At 39.5% G+C, this 21,768-nt stretch overlaps 2 protein-coding genes across 6 annotated transcripts in view; one reads left to right on the top strand and one right to left on the bottom strand.

The window, feature by feature from the left end:
• Positions 1-21,768, bottom strand: part of SH2D4B (SH2 domain containing 4B) — a 133,435-nt gene that overhangs the window by 79,042 nt on the left and 32,625 nt on the right. For 2 of the 5 annotated variants that reach the window (XR_007167441.2, XM_013175171.3), the window contains exon 1: positions 626-21,662. The exons of the other annotated variants lie outside the window; for them this stretch is intronic. Coding sequence is in view for 1 of the 2 variants with exons in the window: in XM_013175171.3 (XP_013030625.1) it covers positions 626-809 (184 nt within the window). In the remaining variant the exon portion in view is untranslated. Of the gene's footprint in view, positions 1-625; positions 21,663-21,768 lie in introns of those variants that run through there. 5 annotated transcript variants of the gene reach the window in all.
• Positions 21,662-21,768, top strand: part of LOC106032259 (rap1 GTPase-GDP dissociation stimulator 1-like) — a 36,715-nt gene continuing 36,608 nt past the window's right edge. Inside the window, 1 exon segment of the mRNA XM_013175157.3 lies at positions 21,662-21,767. Within this exon segment, the coding sequence (XP_013030611.2) occupies positions 21,680-21,767 (88 nt within the window). The 5' untranslated portion in view covers positions 21,662-21,679.

Here is a 21,768-nt window from a genome sequence, read left to right on the forward strand (position 1 = left end):
GATAGCTATTAAGGCACTTTTGCAAAATCAGCTACCCAAGACCATTAGTGATTTTGAGAATTCAGATTTGAATTGGTTTGAAGACAGGATAAGGCCTTTGGCCCTTTCCTTCACAGGAAAAGGGATGTTTGACAGGTCTCTGCAACATCCCCATGTTGAGTGAGGTTTCGCTGCAACTACATTTCCATGAGGAAATTTTCTATCCCGCATCAGCCTGACAACTTCATCTTGTTAATAGGCAACGAGATGGAAGCCACTTCTTCACAGGGGACAGCAAGGAAATAAATATTCCTACTTATTCTAAACCACTTGAACCCCAGATCAAACACTTGGTAATGACACTTCAAGAACATTTAATATTTTTTTTCCATGAGTTTGCTTATTTGCTTTTTAAATCAACATACACATTTAGCATCCATAACAGACTGTGGATGGAGCCCCATAGCTTAACTATATATTGCATGAAAACACATTTCTTTGTTTTCACATGCTTGCTCTGCTCTTATCCTAGGGGACAGCTGGCACTCTTCCTTGTAATCTCTTCCAGACATGCTGTATCATAGACAGTTTCATGCCCATCTCCCCCATCTCCGGAGCAAGCACAGGAGGAGGTCACAAAGCTTACTTTGTTTGCGCCTCGCTGTCCTTCTCAGCACAGCCTCCTCCATTCGTGCTTTTTCTTCCCTCTCCTTCCAGCGCCTCAGCTGCTCTTCTCTCATTTTGTAGAACAAGATCTGCTTTTGCTCTTCGTTCAGCTCTGCCAGGAGCTCGGGGTCAATATACATATCACGCAAAATTTGCTGCAGCATGACGACTCCAAGAAAAAAGAGAGATAAACCTGCTCCCAACTATCCTCACTACAGTGACAAAACCCCACGTCCAGCACTCCAGACAGCAACCTGCAGCAAAGGAGCTCTCCCACGCCTGCCTGCCCAGCAAAGGCTCGATTCTTCTTGTTCTGTTCCTCTTCTTGTGGGCATATTCTGCTCCTCTTCTCTTACAGTGCAGAGTTCTCTGCTTATCTCATCCACCAAAGGCAGTGACAGGTGTCAAGTGAAAGACGGGGGAGGAACGGGGAAGGATAAGGAAAAAAAATGAAAGTTCAGGAGAAATAATGGTAAGTTCCTTTAGTAGTCCTGACTGCATTCAGGTAAAAATAAAGGATTCTTGACTGAACCCATCATTTTTACTCCGTTGAGTAGAAAGAAATTCAATGTAAAGAAAGTCTCACACTTTCAGCTGAAGTGGTAATACACTCCCAAGGGTCTAAGCATTGCCCTGGGGGTTTAAAGTGATGTCATGGTTAAAGGTATCACCTACACCAACAATATCTATGTCACTTTGGGAACTGATCTCTTCTGATAAGAGAGGAGAAATGAGCTTGCATGTTATTTCTCAGCCTAACCTGTTAACTGGTCTCAAAAGGGTATCAGAGCTCATATTTACCCGGTGTGCTGACAAATACAGTCATGCAAACTGATTAAAATGCCTTTAAAACTAAAAGCAGATGTAATAAAAGCCACAAGAAGCTTGTTATCACTTTATAAATAGTAAATTAATATTAATTAAACAAGAGTTAGTTCTCAGCAGTTCATGCGGACTATGCAAGTCCTGCTGTTAATTCATTTTCCACTTTGCGACTGGAGAAAGATAGAACGCTGTTCTTCAAGCAAATTGTGACCTTTCACTATTCAACAAAGTTTGTACCAAACTCAGCAAAATACTATTTTACAGCAGCAGGGCCAACAGTCAATTAGATACATGGAAAAAAAAAAATACACTGAATTCCAGATCCAACTTTCACAGGGCAAATGCCCAGCTCCTCCAGGGCGCCACCTTCTGAGGAGACAACAGATGTGGCCCCTCCGAGCAGTAAAAAAGGAAGAACACACAAGAACACGTGCTGAGTGGCATCCCACTGCATGATATTTGCACAAGATACCTCTTCTAATCTCATTTCTGCCACTGGAAGGTGGACTTGGCTGTATGGGGAAAAAACACACTGTGGTGTTAGAGGGATCGGAGCGTCACTCCCAGGCCCTTCCTTTCAGGCCAAAGGCATGGCAGTGGAGCAGAATCGCAGAGCAGTCATCCTCCTTTTCTACTCCTTGTAGTTAACAATTTTCAGAAGTAAGATATCTAACCTGGGGTAATTGTGGTAGCACAAGATTCTCTGTAGGGAAGGGGAACACAGATGATCCATCCACCATTCACCTACATCATTTTTCATATAAAATATTCTAGCTTAATGCAAATATATGTATCCCCATCCTTCATCAGCAACATTTCCTTACTAATGTGCACAAAAGGTGACAGGAAGATGCCTGCTCACTTAATTACCTAATATTATATTACTCATACATTATTGTTTCTTCCTGCTGCTTGCCCACACTGAGACCAGAAATGAAAAGTTCTAAAGCTTCAGTTGTACTCAGCTATCCTACAAAGACAGTGTTCAGGAATATGATACATAAAACAAAGCGATGCATTTCTCCTGCAGAGAGAGATCAACCAGGGCACGTAACATGCAGGTGCCCCCTGAAGTCTGTCTCCAGGCCTCACCTCAATTCCTGAGCAGAGAAGGACACAAACCTGCGGCACGTTTTCCCCTTTCTCACTCCCCTGGATTTTTCTCTGTTTTCCTTCATTGGGGAAAGGAAAAGGAAGGAGAAGAGGGCAAGGGCACACAGACTTGCCAGTCCCAACTCAAACTAATAACCACATGCATTCAGTCAGACACAGGCCTCTTTCCTCTGCTAGCGAACATAGGAAGTTCCCAGTTACAATGGCAGCAGTCTGTGCCGTGGAGTGGCATAGCAGGTGTCTGGGCAGGACTGCATATTCAACGTTATGGCCACGAAGTTAAAAAGAAAATCTAAGAAATTCTGAGAGTGTACTTAGAAAAAATATAAGCTTTTGTGTACTAGCTCCTCTGTGTGCCTGTAACAACACTATCCTTTAACTGCATAATTACGTACCATTTTTCCTCACAAAAAATCCTGCTTTATAGATATGTATGTCTTAAACTCTTATTGACTTGCATGATGCTCAAAATCAAAACCTCATACTATTATTGCCTATTCATGTAACACTTTTGAAGAGAGCAAAACATTATCATAATATAAGCAGAAAATGCCTTTGATCTAAACTAAATTTCAAGAAAGACACTAGCACATGGAAGCACCAATCCAAAGACTCGACTTGAATGATACCCTCAGCCAAAGAGGAGTTTCAGATCTCACCATGTTTGTGCTGTACAGAGTGGAGTTCACACACAAGTTGCTTTGCAGTTCAGAATCTCTGTACAGGTTTTGTCTCGTAAAAAAATGTTTTAACCTTGTTTTGTTTGTTGTTTTCTTTAAAGAAATAGAGTCTGGCAAGAAAATACCTAAAGGAAGAAAGACTTTGCTTCTCCTTGCTTATTCTATCTTTCTTGGTCAGGTATAGAAAGGGGAGAGCCTGGGGGATTTGGCCTTTCTTCCTCTGCTTTTATTCAATTATACTAGAGCTGTAGCTTCACATTTTGGCACTAATTGAAAAAGACTCGCCTTTGTAAAGGCTTCAGGGCAAGCAGTTTTGCTGTTCTACCCATTTGTCATCTTTCTTATTTTATTTTACTTGACTTCACAGAACAGAAATCAAATCGTGATCGCAAGCTATCACAGTGCAAAGAACAAACTCTTCATCAAGGATTATGTGCATTTAACCATGATAAGAAGCAGGAACCATTTCTGAACAGCATTTAAGTGCAGAAGTAGCTCAGAATGGAGATCCAAGATGCAAGACAGCATACAAACAAATTTTTAGGCAACTGCTGGTAATGTCAATGAGCAATCACACAATAAAAATAGCAAGAGCAGGGAGATGAAATGAATACTTCATGAACAACCCATTGCCTGAAGATTATTTACCCAAAATATCTGAGACCAGTAACCAAATGATTAAATGGAATTAATTTGTGGGGAAAACATTTATTTATTTATTTTTCTAAAAGGTCACACTTGGAAGTGATATAATCTAATAGCAGCTATGAATCCAATCAACTTCCTCTGTTACAGTCTTTCTTTTTGTGTTGTATCCTCATTCACAGAGGAAGGAGGAGTCTGGCTTCTCTCACTGAGAGGTGAACAGGGAGCAAAGCCGCATTGTTACCTGTGTCTTGCTGGTCATCCTGACACCCCAGTGTGCTAGGGGAGCACACTGGAAGAGAATACTTTTATACTAATATTCTTTCCTACTGTTCTCTTTCTACACTGCTTTTGTCTTCCTGTGGGAGGCATCATTTTAGACATTAATGCCCTCCTCACATTTGGCCTTTGGTGATCTTTAAAAGTAGACTGTTTTCACAGTCTACTCCCCTTAACAACAACAAATAAAAGAGATGTCTGACTCTATTAAAGTGATAAAAGGGCTGCTTCTCCCTTGGCTACCTCAGTGAACCTGTCGTCTGGACTCAAAATATTCCTAGCAGCATCCTATGCAAATCCACGACTGAATTTTTAACCTAGTACACATGGATTCTTGTTTTATAGTTCAACTATTCTGAAATAATCCAAACAAATAAACCAAGTCCAAATTACCGTGAAGAAAGCAGTATGAATTCTCCTAGTTTCTGCGAAAATTTGGAAAACCCACAAGGTCTGAAGCTCAAAAGGCAACCTTGAAGAGACAACAAATCTAGTTTTAAAAACTTTCTTCCTCTAGGATTTGTTCACATTTTGTAATGGCTGGGCTTAGCAGCTCCAGCCAACCCAGTCAGAAAGCTGAGAAACAGGAGATCAAGTCAGACAAAACATGAATTAAAACCTTCTATTGCAACATAAAAATTCTCTCTCTTTCCTTCCTTTCCCAGACCTAATTAGGATATGGATAAATAATGACTCACAAGAGCAGAGAAATTTGGAGTAAGGGTGCCTGACTGGCAGCACTCTTCATCTTCCCAGCCTTTCTAGGAAATATTTTGAATTGCTTATAAGGACAATGACCTCTCCATTGCTTTTTCATCTTGGTAACCCCTATTTCAATGCTCCAAACTAAGCTAAAATCATTACAGGAAAAGATTACATCTCAAGAGCTTATGTGCAAAATAGAAGATTATCACCAATGCAGTTCTGTGCTGGCAGTTGTTACCGTATTATAACTGCCACACAACTTGATGTTCTAATTAGCAGTAGTCTCAGCAAGGAGCTCAGAACTGTTTAAAATTTAATACTGGAGTTTCCTTCAATCTTTAACAGTATCTTCTGGGACTAGACACACATTGTCCCAGTCTCTGGTATAGCATCTTTCTGGATAAGCAATCCTCAGCATTACCACCAGAATTCATCTGCTGGGGAGGGGAAGAAGAGGCATGTGTGGTTTAGTTCCATTTTTTAGTTCAAGTGTTTTAGCTCCACTTTTAAGAAAAGGGGAAAGTGCTTAATTGGCCCAGGCTTGCTCACCTCATCCATTTTCTTCCACACATGCGCATCCTCTATTCCCTGGACTGAACAGCTCACTGGCAATGCTGATGAATGCTGAACCAGCAGAAAGCATTTTCATTTGGATTTTGTAACACAGCCACATAACCTACTTTAGCCATGTCATTTACATAAAAATATTCTGCTATAACCTACATACTATGGGGAAGGAGGGGAATAATACACCTCTCTCCATAAAGAAGGGGATAAAATTAAGGAAGAATAAACAGAAAATGTGGCAACAAAAATGTGACTGAAGTCTGCAGCCTTAATATTTTTTATCTTTTTTTCCAAGAGGTAGCAGTGTACAATATGTGTAATTTTTCAAGTCCTGCTGTGTCAGCATCAAAATGAGAACAGTGGAAACTGGAACTGAATGGTGTGGGAGGGGAAGGTAAATTAATGTATTTATGAGACCTTCTAAACACAAACAAATCTGTCACTAGAAAAGTAAATACATTAGAGGACTCACCTCAAGAAACCAGTCTTGTGCCTGATTTGCACATTGCTGTCAATTAAAAACTAGAAATAAACAATTGAAAATCATCCCTTCCCCACCTCCTCCATCAGAGATAGGATGTAACAGAACCTGCCTTTTTCCTCCAGTTCCATAGTCAAGTCTGTGGCTCCCTCTAAGGGCTAAAACGAGCTGGGACTCAGGACAAGCTCAGAAAGCTGGCTGAAAGTCGACAGCATAATCTGCAGAGGGTTCAGAATGATTAGCAGATCATTTCCCTAGAGCTGCTATTCCATTACAAAGCATCACATAGAGCAAGGATAAGTGTATGTTTTCCAGACCTTCCTTTTCCATACAGGGCTCGTATCAGCAAATCAGACTGTCTAGTGCTTTCAGAGTATGGACTGACTTTGCATGTTTATCATCTTCTCTTTACTTGTTCAAGACTAGCATTTCTATGAGGCACCGCCATAAACCAAACAGGAGAGAAAAAAAAAAAAAAAAGAAAAAGGAAAACTTGAGGTCTCTATAGCAAAATAGGAATGAAATAAATTAAAACTTTGTCTTAAGAAATGAAAAGCAGAAGAACTGCAAACCAGTAAATGAGAAAATCTATCTTATCATGCTGTCATTCACACAGCTGTATGTGAAGCAATGCTAACTTAGGATTTTAATGCTGCAATGAAGATTTACACTGGCAGGAGTCTCATCAGATAGCTGTGTTTGGTTTATTGTGTTTTTTTCTTTTTCTCCCCAAGATTCGAATCTCTTACACCTCAGCCTCCTGCAAAAAATAGACAATCCCAAAGATAGATAGCACTGACAACAGAGAAAGAAAATATATGAGAACTAACACTGAGAAAGTAGTATTTGAAGTCCGGAGATGCAGACTATAGAGTGATCTGTATTATTCTACTCTCCTAAGGTTAATTCTCTCTCTGTACTCTGCACAACCACTTGCCCTTCAGAAGTCACATCAGTGATTTTTGCCTGGCAGCATGGCAATCCTCCCCAGCAAGATTACACTAGGTCTATCCCTTTGTGTTCAGTGCTACAGCTGTTGTACACACGATTACACTGGAGCCTGTAATGCCTCCATGGTTCAGCACAATTTATCAAAGATTTGAGAAGCTGGGTAGAAAGGGCAGCACTCCAATTTTTCTTCAAGTTGATAGCAGATATTTGGAATTCTGACCTACATTACCAAGGTCTGAGGTTAACAGAAGTTCGTCAACTTTCTTAAGTTTAGACTTGTTTTAATTTTAATGCTTTTATAGCAGTAGAAATGGATACAACCCAAACTAGAACATTACATATGTGATGTTTATTGTTATCAATACATTCACAATAGCAAGATAAAAAGAGCTGGCAAGTCCCATCATAGTTTTTCAAATGCAGAATGAAACATCTACCATAAAAACAGATAATCTAAGAGGGAAAGCTAATAAAGTAAACCAAACAGATAAAAAATTCAAGGTTCCTTGAGAAGGTTACCTTGAGAAAACATGGTACATAAGTCTGGAAGCAGCAGTAAGGGTCCTAGAAGTCGCCAGCACTAGAGAGGGAGCCATTCACAGGGAGGGGGCTGAGAAAGAAGGAAAGCACACTCACACTGCAGAGAACCCAGAGCTCTCAGTGCTCTACTGTCCTCTCACTTGGATTGTCCTGGTGTCTTTGGAATTGTTTACAAACCACTAATCAGACCCTCCGCTACGAGAGGGGTGTATTTGGTTGGCAGACAGCAGCTCTGCTTAGAAAGCAATTATAGCTCACTAAGTGTCTGCAGGGATCTGCTCTGGCCTTAACATAGACAAAAAGGCCCACTGGCAACAGTCTCCAATGAACTTTAGTTAAAAATACATGCAGAATACAGTGCCCCCTGCTCTCCTATTTACACTCCCTTGCTCACATCAGATCCTGATGTTAAACTGCTCTATATTAAATGCAGCACGTGCTTATCCTGCACACTGCAGTTCAGCTTTGTGCTACTTAAGTACAGAATGCATCAGTCCATCTGTTTCTCAGCAGAAGTCTGCGTAGCTGAGGGAGGCCATCCGTGACTCTTCAAAGTGGAATTGGTTGCCTTTCAACTCCTGATTGATAGGCTCTTCTCAAGGCTCCACACACCTTTTCTTTTTATTGATTTACTTATCCGCCCTTTCTATCTGATCTTTGTAACAAACTGTTAACCCAGGGTGAGACTTTAAGTACAGGCAGCTACCTAAAGCATACTGCCATGGTCTGCTCTTCTCTTCCCTACCCCTCAGCACACACCTGCCTGCATAACCACAGGCTACGTAATTTTAAGAAGGAATTTAATATTATCCTTTACATGAATTATTCACTTTGTGTATATGCAAAGCCCAAGAGACCCTTGGATTCCATGACCTAATTGCTACATGAAATTATTTCAGAGTTTGGTATATTTTCAATGAAATCCATTACAATGAGCTACCCAAGAGATATCACATTCTAAGTTATGTGAGTTTCTTCTCTCAGATATGTATTAACTTATGAAGATGCTCACTAAGTTCACCTTTTTCCATCTAACTGTAAGTACATCAAAATGTATCATGTGAGACCTAATTTTCTTTAATATACTCCCTGGTACAATTTATCTGCATTATGTATAATGCTGCAGTCATATCATATCAACTTCACATCATATTAGACACTGCATTATGGCAGCTAAATTGATTACTGGTGTAATTGAAGGCTACCGATAGCAAAATTTTTAATTGTTTAAATGACTCATCAGCTTTATATACAAAATTTCTTGCTTTAGTGGCATCATGCAAGTGATTTTCTTTCAGGGCATAGCATTTTGCCTATTTAAGCCACTTCTTATTCCTGTCATCTTTGCTGGCAGTAAAATCCCACAGACTTCATAGGATTTCTTTAGGCCACTGGACTCTTGTTTGCAGGACTTGATCAATAATTCAGCTGGCAAGAGCTAACTGCCATTTTTGTTTATTTTTGTTTGTTGTGGTTTTTTTTTGTTTGTTTGTTTTGTTTTGAATACATATTTCAATATAAAAAGCCAGACTGTTTCTCATTTTCAAGAGTCAGGCAGAGAGCAGATATTTCCACAAAAATTTTTTCCATTATACTGTTCTTTAAAGCCCTTTGAAATTTTCAGCTTCACTTGCTGCCCACCCCTTAAGGTGGTAAATCCTCTACCACAAGACCCCTAACTTCCTGCAGCAAGCCATATTCAGTACTTTCTGTGTCTTGACACCGAGGTGCTGCTCAAAAGGTTTAAAGACCAATACCTAAGGTATTTTCAAAATCCTTTCTTTTTACCTCATAGCCTTTTTAAGACCTTCTCCATTCTTGTCATAGACTGCGGGACAAAGAACAGCTCGAGATATTGTTGAGACTTTTTTTTCCTGACTGTAATCATCTTCACAGTTTCAAGCCACAAAGCCTGGATTAAGCCTGCTGACTCATTTTCACAATACAAGCCTTAGCAGCTCCGGCATTTCCATCTGTGTTCCATTCAGCTGACAGAGAAAATACACACTTCAAAGCTCTTTGCAAAGTCAAGACAGATCCAAATTTCACAATAGGGATGTGCCCCATCACACCCGTATGATGGGCATATGAGGTAACAAGAGCTGCATTTCCCCTCATCCTGTCTTCTCTTACCATGTCCTCAGTCGTAACACGTACCTCCTCATCCTTTTCCAGCAATGCCACTCAATGTAGTTCTTCATGCCCTTGTTTATTTTTTCCTTTCTTCTAAACTTCTGCGTTGAGGTTTCCACTGCTGCTTCCTGTGCTAAGCCTCCATCCACTTTTGACAGCTACCTTCTGAGAAAGAGGACCAGTTCGAGTAAATTCACCCTCACTTCTCTCACTTCAAGAGAGGACTGTACTATCCCTGTGGTACCTTTCCTCTCTCCCAACAAGCAGATGAGCCTCCTCTACATTCCCTATGGCTCAAATACGCAAAGGGAACACATCATGTTATATTAAATACACTACACAATATGGTCACAAAATGACTAAGCTACTCGTGATTGAATAATTTCTTGGTACAGAAACTCTTGTTCTGGAAAAACTACCACTGTACTAATCAAGTTCCTGTGAAAAGACACATACCATACGTTGGCCAAATTTTCTAGCTATTCTTGAGTAACAATGGATTCAAGTAGGTTATGGCTGTTGGTCCAGGTCCCCTCTCTCCATTTACTAAGTCATCTTAAGACACCTATGCACACTCAAGAGGATATTTGGTGATTACCCAAAATAAGATTATCTGCAATTGCCAAACAAGATTATTTTCATGTGTTTACCTTAAAATTCTTTAAGCACCTCTTTAGCTTACCGTAGGGCAGTAAGTCTGCCAACCAGATGGGAGAAAATGTACTACTACTGTTTCACATTTCTCTTCTCTCGATGTTACGTGTATGGCTCATCAGCAGATCAGATCTCCCTTTCATTTTCTGCGAAGTACTGAATGACACAAGCTGCTGTCTGCCATCCTCAGAAATCTAGAGGATTGGCTGCTGCAATTCAGTTATCAGAATTTGCTCCTATCACGGCCATATTCACGTTCTGCAGGGCAGTCTTACGTCTGTAATGACTACAGCCTCCAGTTCAAAGTCACTCACAGTTGCCTGCAGGTATATTTTTATTATAGCTAGAATGACTGGAGCTCCATGAAATTTGTTTGCATGTCACTGGCTCACCTCCAGTGACATTTTCAGGAATCTGATGTCTCATACCAAGGCTTATTTACCATACTGCACACCAGTAGCTGCCATCGTATTTGTTCTTGTCTTCTCTTCCATAGATCACTCGCCCTAACTGCACAATTGAGTTGCTCAGAGATCCCCTCACATCCACGCTGCCATGAACTCCAGACGCCTTAACTAACTGTTCTGCTCTAAACTAAAAAAACAACCACACACAAAAAAGCCCACCTCATTGTTTTTCCCTTAGCCTTCTTTTAGTCCTCTTTCTCACAACTCCAATAGTCAGGCCAGGCTGGCACAAATCATCCCCTATGCAGTGTGAGGCCCAGCTCTCCATCCTATCCACAAGGCTGGCCCGTCCTTAGAAGCTGGACTTAGGCTGCCCTTGCTACCTCCCACCAAAACCTATTAGGTGGAAGAGCTCATTTATTCCCTGTGAGACCAAGCAAGTAGATCAGATTAGTTTATGGAAGTAAAGGTGGGGCATTGGGATTTAGTCATTCCTAAATACTCAAAACAGTTCACATAAACCACCGTCTGGCTGTCTGAACCATGGAGGTAGACCTGGTCCCTCTAATTTGATGAAATGTGATCTATTTACTAGAGGAAGAGATTTTAACATTAATACTGTTGAGTTTCAACTGAGACACACAGTAAGTTGTGTCTTATGGATACAGGCAGTTCCTTTGATTAAATTATCCTGGTGATCGTTAAGTCTCCTAGTGAAATTACTCATGCACTAACATAAAGCTGAAGGCCCAAGTTATCAGTAAATTTTTCATTTTTCTCTATTGACACCACCACCAGTTCTTTGCAAACCAAATTAAGCATGATTTCTGAGTGTTAGAGTATTCCAGTAATTCCTGTGAAGTCGCTTCATTTTCTCCTATGGAATTCAGAAAGGTCATAGAACTATTATTTCCAGCCTTAGGAACAAATGTTACATGGATAACTGGGGGAATTTTTAATGGCCTGTGATGATCAAGATGATCTAATAGTGCCTTCTGGCTTATTTACTATGAATCTATAAACTCACCCAACAGTCAGACAGACTGTTCCCAAATGGAGTTGTCACTGAATAGCACAAAGGAGTTAGTACTTAAACATGATAACTGCCAGAAGGCACCAGAGTAATGCAGTACTTGGGCTGATAATTTTATTTAGTCTTTACTTTGATCATATAAAGTAATAATCCTTATAACCATAACTATTATAGAAATGAAAACAAAGCAATTTTCTATCCCTCTCTAGGATTTATTGGATTTGCTTGCAGCTTTGTCACCAGCAGAGAGTCCTTCCTTTGTCGGACCAGCTGTTAATGAAAATACAGACTGAAGCAAGCACTTAACTTTATGCAATAAAGGCAACTCTACTAAAAATCAATGGGATTAGCTAGAGTGTGTAATATTAAACAGCTTTGTAGGTCACTGAAGAATTGGGATCAGACACTACATCTTTCATGGAAAAAAAAGCCTAGTAAGCAGAAGCATACATGTGGGAGTATTATGTGATATGGAGGTGAAGAGGGAAATGCAGGCCAAATCGTTATCCCCAGTACAGCTCCTCAGAAGCCACAGGGAGCATACAACCAGCTTAGCTAGTTCCCAGAGGACTCCTGTCCCATGGGTCGTGTTGCTCTGTAGTCTGTACAGCAGCTCACAAAAACAAGAAAACAGACAGCTGAAGGCTGAGCTAGGAGGCATTGGCAGGATGCTATAAAACAGGATGCTTATTTGGAGAAAAAATGCATATGTCCATGCCCCTTTGGGCCAAGAAAAGCAGGTAGAGCACTAGAACAACCTTGAGGCTACTCTGGGCTACACAGGTATTTGAACTGCCCCAGCTTCGTTCCAGGCCCTCCCTACAAAACCCAAGGCTACACACAGAGTTCAGCTATAAAATGAAGACTCTAGATCCTACATATTGTCATTTATCATTTTTTTCTCCTTTATTTACTTCAACTTCTTTTCATATTGATTCCTGCAGACATGTTCTCAGACTATATTTCTTCATATTTCTTTAAGTTTTATCACTGTTACAAAAATGCTGCGTTAAAACTTTTTATTTTCTGGGAATAAAATCCATCATAGAGCAAGATGGACGATATTTGCATTCTCTAGGAGTGATACTACTCATTATGTTGAACAGGGACTAAATAGCCTATTTACAAAAAAAAAAAAACAAGCTGCAGAAAGATGCAGATGGTTGACATAGGAAGTCATTTTAAAGTTACATCTGCATTAAAAAATAGAAGGGGAAAGGAAGAGCTAGCAGTGTTAAGAACTGAAAATAAAATTAAGGAAACAGAATATGTCCTGGTTTAATAAGGTGAAATCTCATATTTTACCATAAAAATAGCAATCTGGAATTGCAACAGAGAAAATTCTGCTACAGTGGATCCCTTTGTGACTTAAGGATGTCAAGTGCAGGATACGCAGAAATTCTGAAACCGGAATTTCAACCAAGATCCAGACTGGAATGCAGATGGCCTCCCAGAAACTCACAAAAACTTCCGGACTTCTTATGGCCTATTCTCCTTTTGAATAAATTCACTTTCATTTCAGCAGTGGTTTGAATATGAAGGCAGTTCTCAGTTACTGATATATCCCTGTAACTTGCAGCTGTTATATTTCAACAAAGTAGCTCACACCATTAACAATACCTGATCTTGTGAGCAAAGACATTTTGTGGTCTTTCATAAATGTTCAATAAGCAATCATATACCAGGATATATTTCTGTCTTTATACACTCCTTTATCATACAAGTCTTGTAAATATATAAAGCTACACCACACTAAAAAATCTCATAACATTTTACATGTAAAGATATATTGTTATCACTGAAGTGGAACAAGATGAAGAAAGTCCACAACAATCTCGGAAGAATGCAGGCAGTTCTGAGCATCATAAACACAAAAAGAAAATTCAGAGAGGATATGTGCACATTCGTGTGCACACCAGCATGAAAAAAAATAAATAAATAAATAAATAAACTTTCTTGTGGATTTACAAAACATTTTACAGGCTATTTTGTGCCCTGCAAAGTCAGAGGTTCAGGTAGCTTCAATTGTTCTGCATGCCTTTTTTAAAAATTTCAGTGAATCCTAATGTAAGTTTTTATTTTTCAAGCAGGTTTATAACACCGTAAGCATAATACACCATCCCTTTTCTTCAAACAAAGCAGCTACTGGATTGTTTTATTACTCAAATACTTATTTAAGAATAGACAATCCATATCTCAAATGATTTAGAAGAGTATTTAATCAAGGCTCTGGAAAGTATGGCAAGAAACAAGCACGGCTGGGTTCTTTGCATCTTCTAGGCTTCTACCAGGTCAGCTGGAATGATCCTCCAATATCCCTAACAAGGACTACGGTAACTTTCCATATGGCTGAGCTGTAGAATCTGTCTGCTTCCTTCCTTTGATGTTAGAATACTCACAGCCTCATGAGGCATGGAGTTGGGAACAGAGTACCTCAAATCTGAATCGCTCATTTGGTGCTCAATCTGTCTCTTGAGTCTCAACTCTTGGAACTGAAGGGGAAACGGTCTAAACAAAGAGTTATTAATGAAAATTAAAGGAAGCAAAACTTGAAATTCTCAGAAGACCTAAGAAAATAAGTGATGCTAAAAAATAGTCTTAGCAATGAAGTCCTTCTAAATCGCCACTGTAAAATGAAAAGCAACAGGATTTTGATGATTTTAGGTAATTAAAAAGTGACATTGGAAACATTGAATATTTCATTAATATTACTTTCTGCAGTCTCGCTCAAATTCTGAAGTCAACTACGTGGTTTCCCTGAGCATGACAGAGATGAAATACCCTAAGTGATAAACATACTAATTGTAGAAAGCAGGATCAGTCTGTCCTTCTGTGTTGTACATGCTGTCACACAGATGGACATAATTAGAGCTGACTGGAACGGTTCTTACTAAATGAAGTTCTGTGAAAGCCTAAATATTTCAGATTTATCAACAAATGTTGTAAAGAAGGGTTAGTTGGGGCTAGGTCTAGGCATAAATGTGAGACATTCCTTGCACTGGCCCTATTACTGGAGTCTTTGATGTGCCCGGATGAATTTGCATTTAAAACCTACTCCCAACAAATAGCAGTCAGAACAGAATTTGCCAGCTCCCAACCAGATTTACCAGCACAGCTTGATACGTATACATAGTCTTCTAATTGAAATCCCAGAGTTTCCATTCCAGAGATGTCAGAGTACAATTCTATTTTTGTGGAAACAAAAATACAACCCAAATCCTCCCAGTGTAGAAGAAAAAAGTCAAAAACAAAAAATCTGAAACCACTGTGGTGGTGTGTAGCCAGCTGCTACTGTAACGTGTTATGAGGCAAATTATCTTTCTACTGAAACAGACAGGAAGAACGAAAAATCTATAGTTAATTTTAAATCTGCCTGGTACACAAAGCATGTAAAAAATTTTGCAAATGTACGGCGGCAGAACAGTTCACCTAAATAAGGGATTTGCTCAGTAATTCCCCAGATCACTGATATTCCTTTAACAATTCCTTCTGATACTCCTTTAACCATTCCTTATTTTGTGAAAGGGAATTCAGAATTTTATTAGATTTCTCTCAGAAAATTTCTTGACCAGTGTCCTAAGGAAAAAAAAGGATTTAAAAGTCGGTTATATGGAATGACGTGACATCTCTCAGCCTCAAAAAAAAAAAAAAGCTAGGAAACCCATGGAAAGTTAAATTTGTCTCTTTTTTTGTATAAATTATCACAGTAAGGCTACGACAACTTAAGTTTTCACCTATGCTATATATTACAGGCATAGAATCACAGAATGAAACTCTGACCCATAGACATGGTAATAAAGGATTCCTAGGTTGCTCAAGCCATTGATTGCACTAGTCCTTTGGTCACACAGATCCACAGCTCTTGTGCCACTGAGCAGAGCTCGGGACCTTACACATTAGAATTGCATAGGTTTTACTACCTTAATGCAATTCACAGTTAGATTTCCAATTCACTATAAACCTGTTAATTTCCTGCTTACTCAGTTAGGCCTCAATATTCCAGGGAGCGAACAAAACGTTAACCCTTTTTTAAGGATGAGCAGACCAAAGGGTGAGAAGAAATGCATCTTTTCACACAGCAAGTCAGAAGCAGCTCTGAATGTGCCCGTCTATATAACAGCCTTTCAAGCAGCCTGAGGACTTCAACCAGCAGCCCCTGTACAAATCCCCCAGAAGAGCAAGCTACACTATCACAGTAAAAGTGTGTGCTGGTCAACTATGACCAAAGCACGAAACTGTCAAAGTCGGAGTGAAATTCCCATTTTTAGAGGGTGAATGATCTTCTGGATTGAAACCACAGCAACTGTTTTGTCCCAGTACTGATCCTTAAAATATAACAGGGGGTGAAGAACAATAAATCCAGATCCTGTATAAATGGAATAGAACTAATTTTACCACACACTGATTTGGCCTTCATCCTGAGACTAACAGTACTTATGACTTTGATAGAGTCGATCTGACTTTTTTCATGACACTGCTACTCCACCATCAAACAAGGCTAGGATTTGTGTTTTGACAACTCTGAGAAATGTTAGCATGTGGGCCTCGTAAAATGGTTCACACAGAATAAGGAAACAGAGCAACTTGAATCTTTACATACAAGTTTCCTAACTGAAGTTAAATTTAACCAGGATCACGAACTATCACATCTATTCCTGTCAGTCACTTCTTTGCCTTCCAGAAGCGTTTCTTAAAAATGAGAAGTGATGCAATGACTTTTTTCATCTGCCTTTTTTTTTTTTTTTTTTTTAAATATGGGAGTCTCTTTCTGCTCTCCAAAAGCACAGACTTCAGTTCCACCAGGTCTCTGCCACAGAGAAACCCCAGATAAGTTTCTTTGAAGTCAATCAAGGGGTAAGGATGATAATGGTGTTTTGTTGTGTTTTTTTTTTTCCCTCAGCTGAAGATACTCAGGCTAACTGCAGGCGTATGCTGCTTTTCCATTTTCATTTGCTATTTTTATTCTGTACCAAAGAGAATAAAAATCTGTGGGTGTATGTACATATATTTTTATTGCATCAGCATCACACTAAACAGGAAGCAAAAAAATGGTATGTAAAAATTAGAAAGACAAAACTATTCAAAAACAAGCTTGAAGGATCCACGTACTTCATCAATGTATAGAAAAGGACAATACCTAGCACTGAAATTACAGATTCTATTCTAGTAGTAAAGATGGAACAGGAAAAAAACCCTTAAGTGGTAAATTCAGCTTTTCACACTTAACACATTAATTCACTAAAAGATATCATCCTTTTCTACATCTTAGTTTTAATCTTTTTGGTCAACACTTTTCCTTGTAGAGTTCCCTGATTATTCATTGTCAAAACATGAACATTGAAATGATTACAGAAGAGTTCAAAACATCGGGCCCTACTCTTCTCAGTAGATATTCATAAGCAGACTTTCAAAAGTAATTTGATCTTCATCAGAGATGTTCTCAAGAGGTATTCTCTAAGGTCTCAGGCAGTTAACGGTAGGTATAGACACCACCTTCTTCAAGTAAATCATTACTGATGTGTTAAAAACTGCATGGCATTAAATTAATTGTAGACCTGTGATGCTTTGTGCAAAAAGTAGTTTTACAACACAAGAAGATGAAGCCATAATAGTACAAATTTATGGCTTCTATATTTTCATACGACAGGAGGATCCTATTCCAGAGGAAGATAAAACTTAGTGTTGGCATTTGCCAGAGTTAAAGAGAAAAACTTGAAAACACTCACCAAAAGTTTAATCACTCGAAGTCTAAACAGCTTATCTCTACAATGAGTAGGACACAATTACACAGAGAAAGTTGTGGTTTGTTTGTTTGTTTTTCAGCCAAGGAAAAGTCAAGTCCAAAGAAATGCCGCGGCCAGCTGAACTTCTTTACAATAAACCACTGCTCCAGCTTAATGCAATGCATTTTCAAGGAATTAATTTAAAATCCTGTCTCTACTATAAGCATAAGAGTTACTGCATTTATCTTGGATTAAATGAGTTTTCATGACAGGTAAACCAACCTAAGTCAATTTGAAAGTGAAATAAGAGTATTCAGTTGGCCCACTGCTTCAATTTCATAATTCACAACTTACGAGGCATTTTAATAGATAGACAACTTTTGGTGGCCAAATTCTTCACATAATACGATATTCAAGGTGTATTGGTATAAACTGCTTGAAAAGAAATACCAGTGGCAGCAGCAATTCATATACTTCTTCATTGATAATTCTTCTCTTGCCATGAAGAAATAGTGTCCTGAATTTGAGAACTTGACCATCAGGTATATCCCAATACAACACTGACCAAATTGCCAGAACTCCAGACAAGACCCCTAAATACATACAAATCCAGTTTATATATTATTGCCAGAGTACTCCAGAAAAATAATGGCAATTTGCCCTGGATTTGGGGATATCTGTAGCCCAGTCAGAGCTGTAGTTACAAGAGAATTGTAAGCATCAAGAAATCCCTGACAACAGCATTCTCAAGTCACATCCAACACATGCATGGGAGCACGTACAGTAAGTCCAGAGTGCAGTAGATTTGTGTGCTTCTTTCCAGGAAATCTCGGGCAGAACTCCGATATCTGTGACTACCTGTTGTTTTACCAACAAGAATAAATAATAATTTTCATAAGTCAAAAGTGGATCTCTAAGCCTACTATTTGCTCATATGGCTTCCCCATCAAAGCACTTCAGAGTCTAGTAAGAATTTCAGAGTAATAAATCCTTTCAATATCCTACGCACAGCTAGAGAAGCTAGAGAAGCCCAGCAACACTCTGGGAGGACTGCAGCCACCTCTCCCACAGCACCATGTGAAGTTGTGTACTACTCCCTGCCTGACAACATGCTCTCTACCACTCCAAGTCCTGCAAAGTCAGGATCTTGCTCCTGACTGCAAAGAATGAGAGGCTTGCCTTGGGTCTTAATGGGATGTTCTAGATCACATTATTTCTCATTTCTTCCAAAAAAAGTTTGCTGAAGAACGACCATGGGCCCTAGTTCTACCCTCTGATGTTCTTGTCCTCTGCTCCAACTCCTCCGCTTTCCCTTCTGTTCTGTTAGGTTTATTTTCATCATAGTTACAGAAATTTCATGCTAAGCAAGTAAGCCGATGATAGTTCCTCTTCTAAAAAATCTTTGATTTTCCCAAAATAACTGCATCCACTAGACCTGTGAACCAGACTAAAATATCACTTCATAAGTATTCAAAGGCAAAGAAGAAAAATGATACCATACATGGAAACACCGTAGATTCCTTGTGTAAAGAGTCTTTAGCAGTCATTTTCTGACATTTTACTGTGCTGATCAATACAGGTATCCACTGTCCACTTTTCTCCTGAAGAGGCCAGTTTACCTGAAGCCACAATAAACATTTCCACTTTGCAAAAAAATTAAAACAATAAATTGACCTTCAGATGAGAGAGAAATCCCAGTGCAAAGTATTAGGTTAACTACTTAAAGCAATCCATTCATCAAGAAAGAAAAAAAATCTCCATTTATTCTAGATCGTTTCTTTTACTTCTGCTGAAAAGAAATTCTCGTAGGCACCTGCAGAGAAGATAGCTGCTCCATCTCTTTCAATCCAGTGATGTGCCTAGAAGAGGAGGCATGAACACACCTTGGCTCCCCCAGCAGCAGTCCCTGCTTCATTTCAGAAGCTGCACAGAGGCACAGACCCAGGTAGACCCAGGCCAGCATGCTGGCCCTCTCAGCACTGCTGGCTACAGCTAATGCCTCTCCTGGGGGCTGCCTCCTCCAAGGAGCACTGCCAAGTCCCCCAGCTGCCTCTGCCATTGGCTCTATCTCAGGTTACCGGGCAAGGTGTTTTTTTGATTTTTCAGTTTGGTTGTAAACTTTTCTGGAGCAAAAACTGCTCTCGCTGTGCATTTGAACAGCATCTAGCATAGCTGGCACCTGATAGTGGTAAAGACTATTGAGTTTTGCTATACAACAGGTTTACAGGACTATGTACAAACAGAAGGAGCATTTTAGCTTAACAGTGCTGTTCTACAAATTTGGATTCCCATCCCGTCTTATTTTGCCATAATCTTTGTAGCTGATTAGTTTGCATATAAAATCACAGTTCATTTGGCACAGGATTTCCATACCTGGCTGCTTGTCAGTGCTTTTTGCAGTATTATGATCTTGTGTTTTCCCATTAGTATTCACTGAGGCATGATGATGAACGACACTGAAGATGAGTTTATCTGATGTAATTTCTTACTTGTCTTCACCAATTTACTGTACACCTCATTTTGTTTCCTTCAGGCTTTTACAAAGGACGGGCACTTTTTTTTTTTTTTCCATTATTACCTTTTTATACACATTCATGAGTCTGATCCAGTGTTACCTGAAATCTTTGAAAAGCTCCCATTGACTTCAAAAGGCACTGGAAGCAGCCCCTGTACAGGCTGTATGCTTCTGGCTTACCTAATGCCACAGTACCACCTACTTCTCCCCACCATACTTTGTATTACATCTCTTTAAAGGCTTCACCCTTTACCATGTTTGCCCGTAACACGCCATCATTTACCCTTCTCCCTTGCATTTCAGAAATGTCACCACCTCTGCCCATGCTGACAGCTTGTGGCAATCCTGCCTAAGAATTGTCAGTACCCTAAACTCCACAGCAGTACCTTTGATACCCAAGAGTGGTCAAGAGCCAATTCCTGTTGTAAATCCCTGAGCTGGCAGGAGGGTGTCACTGTTTTGTGACAAGCAACTTAATCCATGACTGATCTCAGTCCCTTTTAAACAGTCAAACACATACCATATTTCTCCAGTATCTGTAGAATACTTTTTCCAAATGTAGTATTGCAAACAAATGATACACAAATAAGTAGTTTTCCCCTTTAGGATATGTAATGTAGCAATCTTTACCTTAGGACTTTATTTTCCAATTTACTTGAAACTGCAAAACATGCCAATATGACTGGAGAAAAAAAAAAACCATTCAGTTTACCCTCCCTCTCCATAAACACAGCCAAGGGGACCAGCTTTTTAATTATCTAGGAAGAGTCAGTAAAAACTTCCAACCTCCTTAACAAGATCCTCAGGCTCCAAACTCATTATCAGATCACTTTTTTTCTTTAAGAGTCAGCGATTTAAACTCCCTTCAGTGTTATAACCATCACAGTCATTATAGCACCACAGTGCAGCAAAGTTTAGAGCACTGCAGACTTGGAGCCCAGTGCTAAATCCACAACCGCGACAATACATCGTGCCACACTGGGAAGCTCAATCTGCTTGTCGGAACAATCTTTAAATAGTATTAACAGGCAGACAGTGTTTCCTTAAACTCATGCTACAGCAACGTCAGGGGGCTGTAGCAGATCCTAAAGGGAGCACAGCATGTACTCTGTAAGCCATTCTTGTAACTGCCTTGTATGTTAGAAGCTCAACTATCAAGCAGAATAAAGTGGGCTGAAAAAGGCAACAGAAATAATGTACCTTTTTGAAACTATTGCTTGGAAAATAGTGTTTTTGTTCCCCATAACAATTACTCCCACCAAAACACAGAACATTTAATAAACATTCTACTTGATCAAAAATAGTACGGCAGAAGTGGCAGCTTCAGACTCTAATGTTATCTTAACAGAATAGAAAACAATACTTTGGCCACATATGCTTCAGTCACATGAACTTGAAGGGTGAGTGAAAAGTAGAAATGATAATAAAGTGAATGTGGATCAGATAAGTTTTCTCAAGTGCTCAGCACCCACCTGGTGAGATTCAGGTGTTGACACAGTTTGGCTAGAATTTAGACGTAGCTTCAGGGAACCAAACACTTTTTAAACTGGCTGGTGTACTTAGATGCCAATAAGGGAACTGGGCTCTTGAAAATCTGTTCTTTATTAGATTCAATAATCGCTTTTCCTGAATGACAGCAAAGGGAAATTCAATATAAATTATTCTGAAGATTTGAAAGGTTCTCTCCCAGCATGATAGCTGCTGTGTTTCCATTTCTGTTAATGACATCTAAGAACTGGAAACACAAGCAGTAGTGGAGGATTAAGTAATTATGGAGTATTAGATGCATTTGAAGAGCAGGGTCACAGAAAAGAGAAGGAGAAAAGAGCGAAGTGTGCTGTGGGCTGCTCATCAGCCTGAAAGCTATAAAAT

The sequence above is a fragment of the Anser cygnoides genome, chromosome 7 (assembly GCF_040182565.1).
Source record: "Anser cygnoides isolate HZ-2024a breed goose chromosome 7, Taihu_goose_T2T_genome, whole genome shotgun sequence".
In the NCBI taxonomy this organism is placed as follows: Eukaryota; Metazoa; Chordata; class Aves; order Anseriformes; family Anatidae; genus Anser; species Anser cygnoides.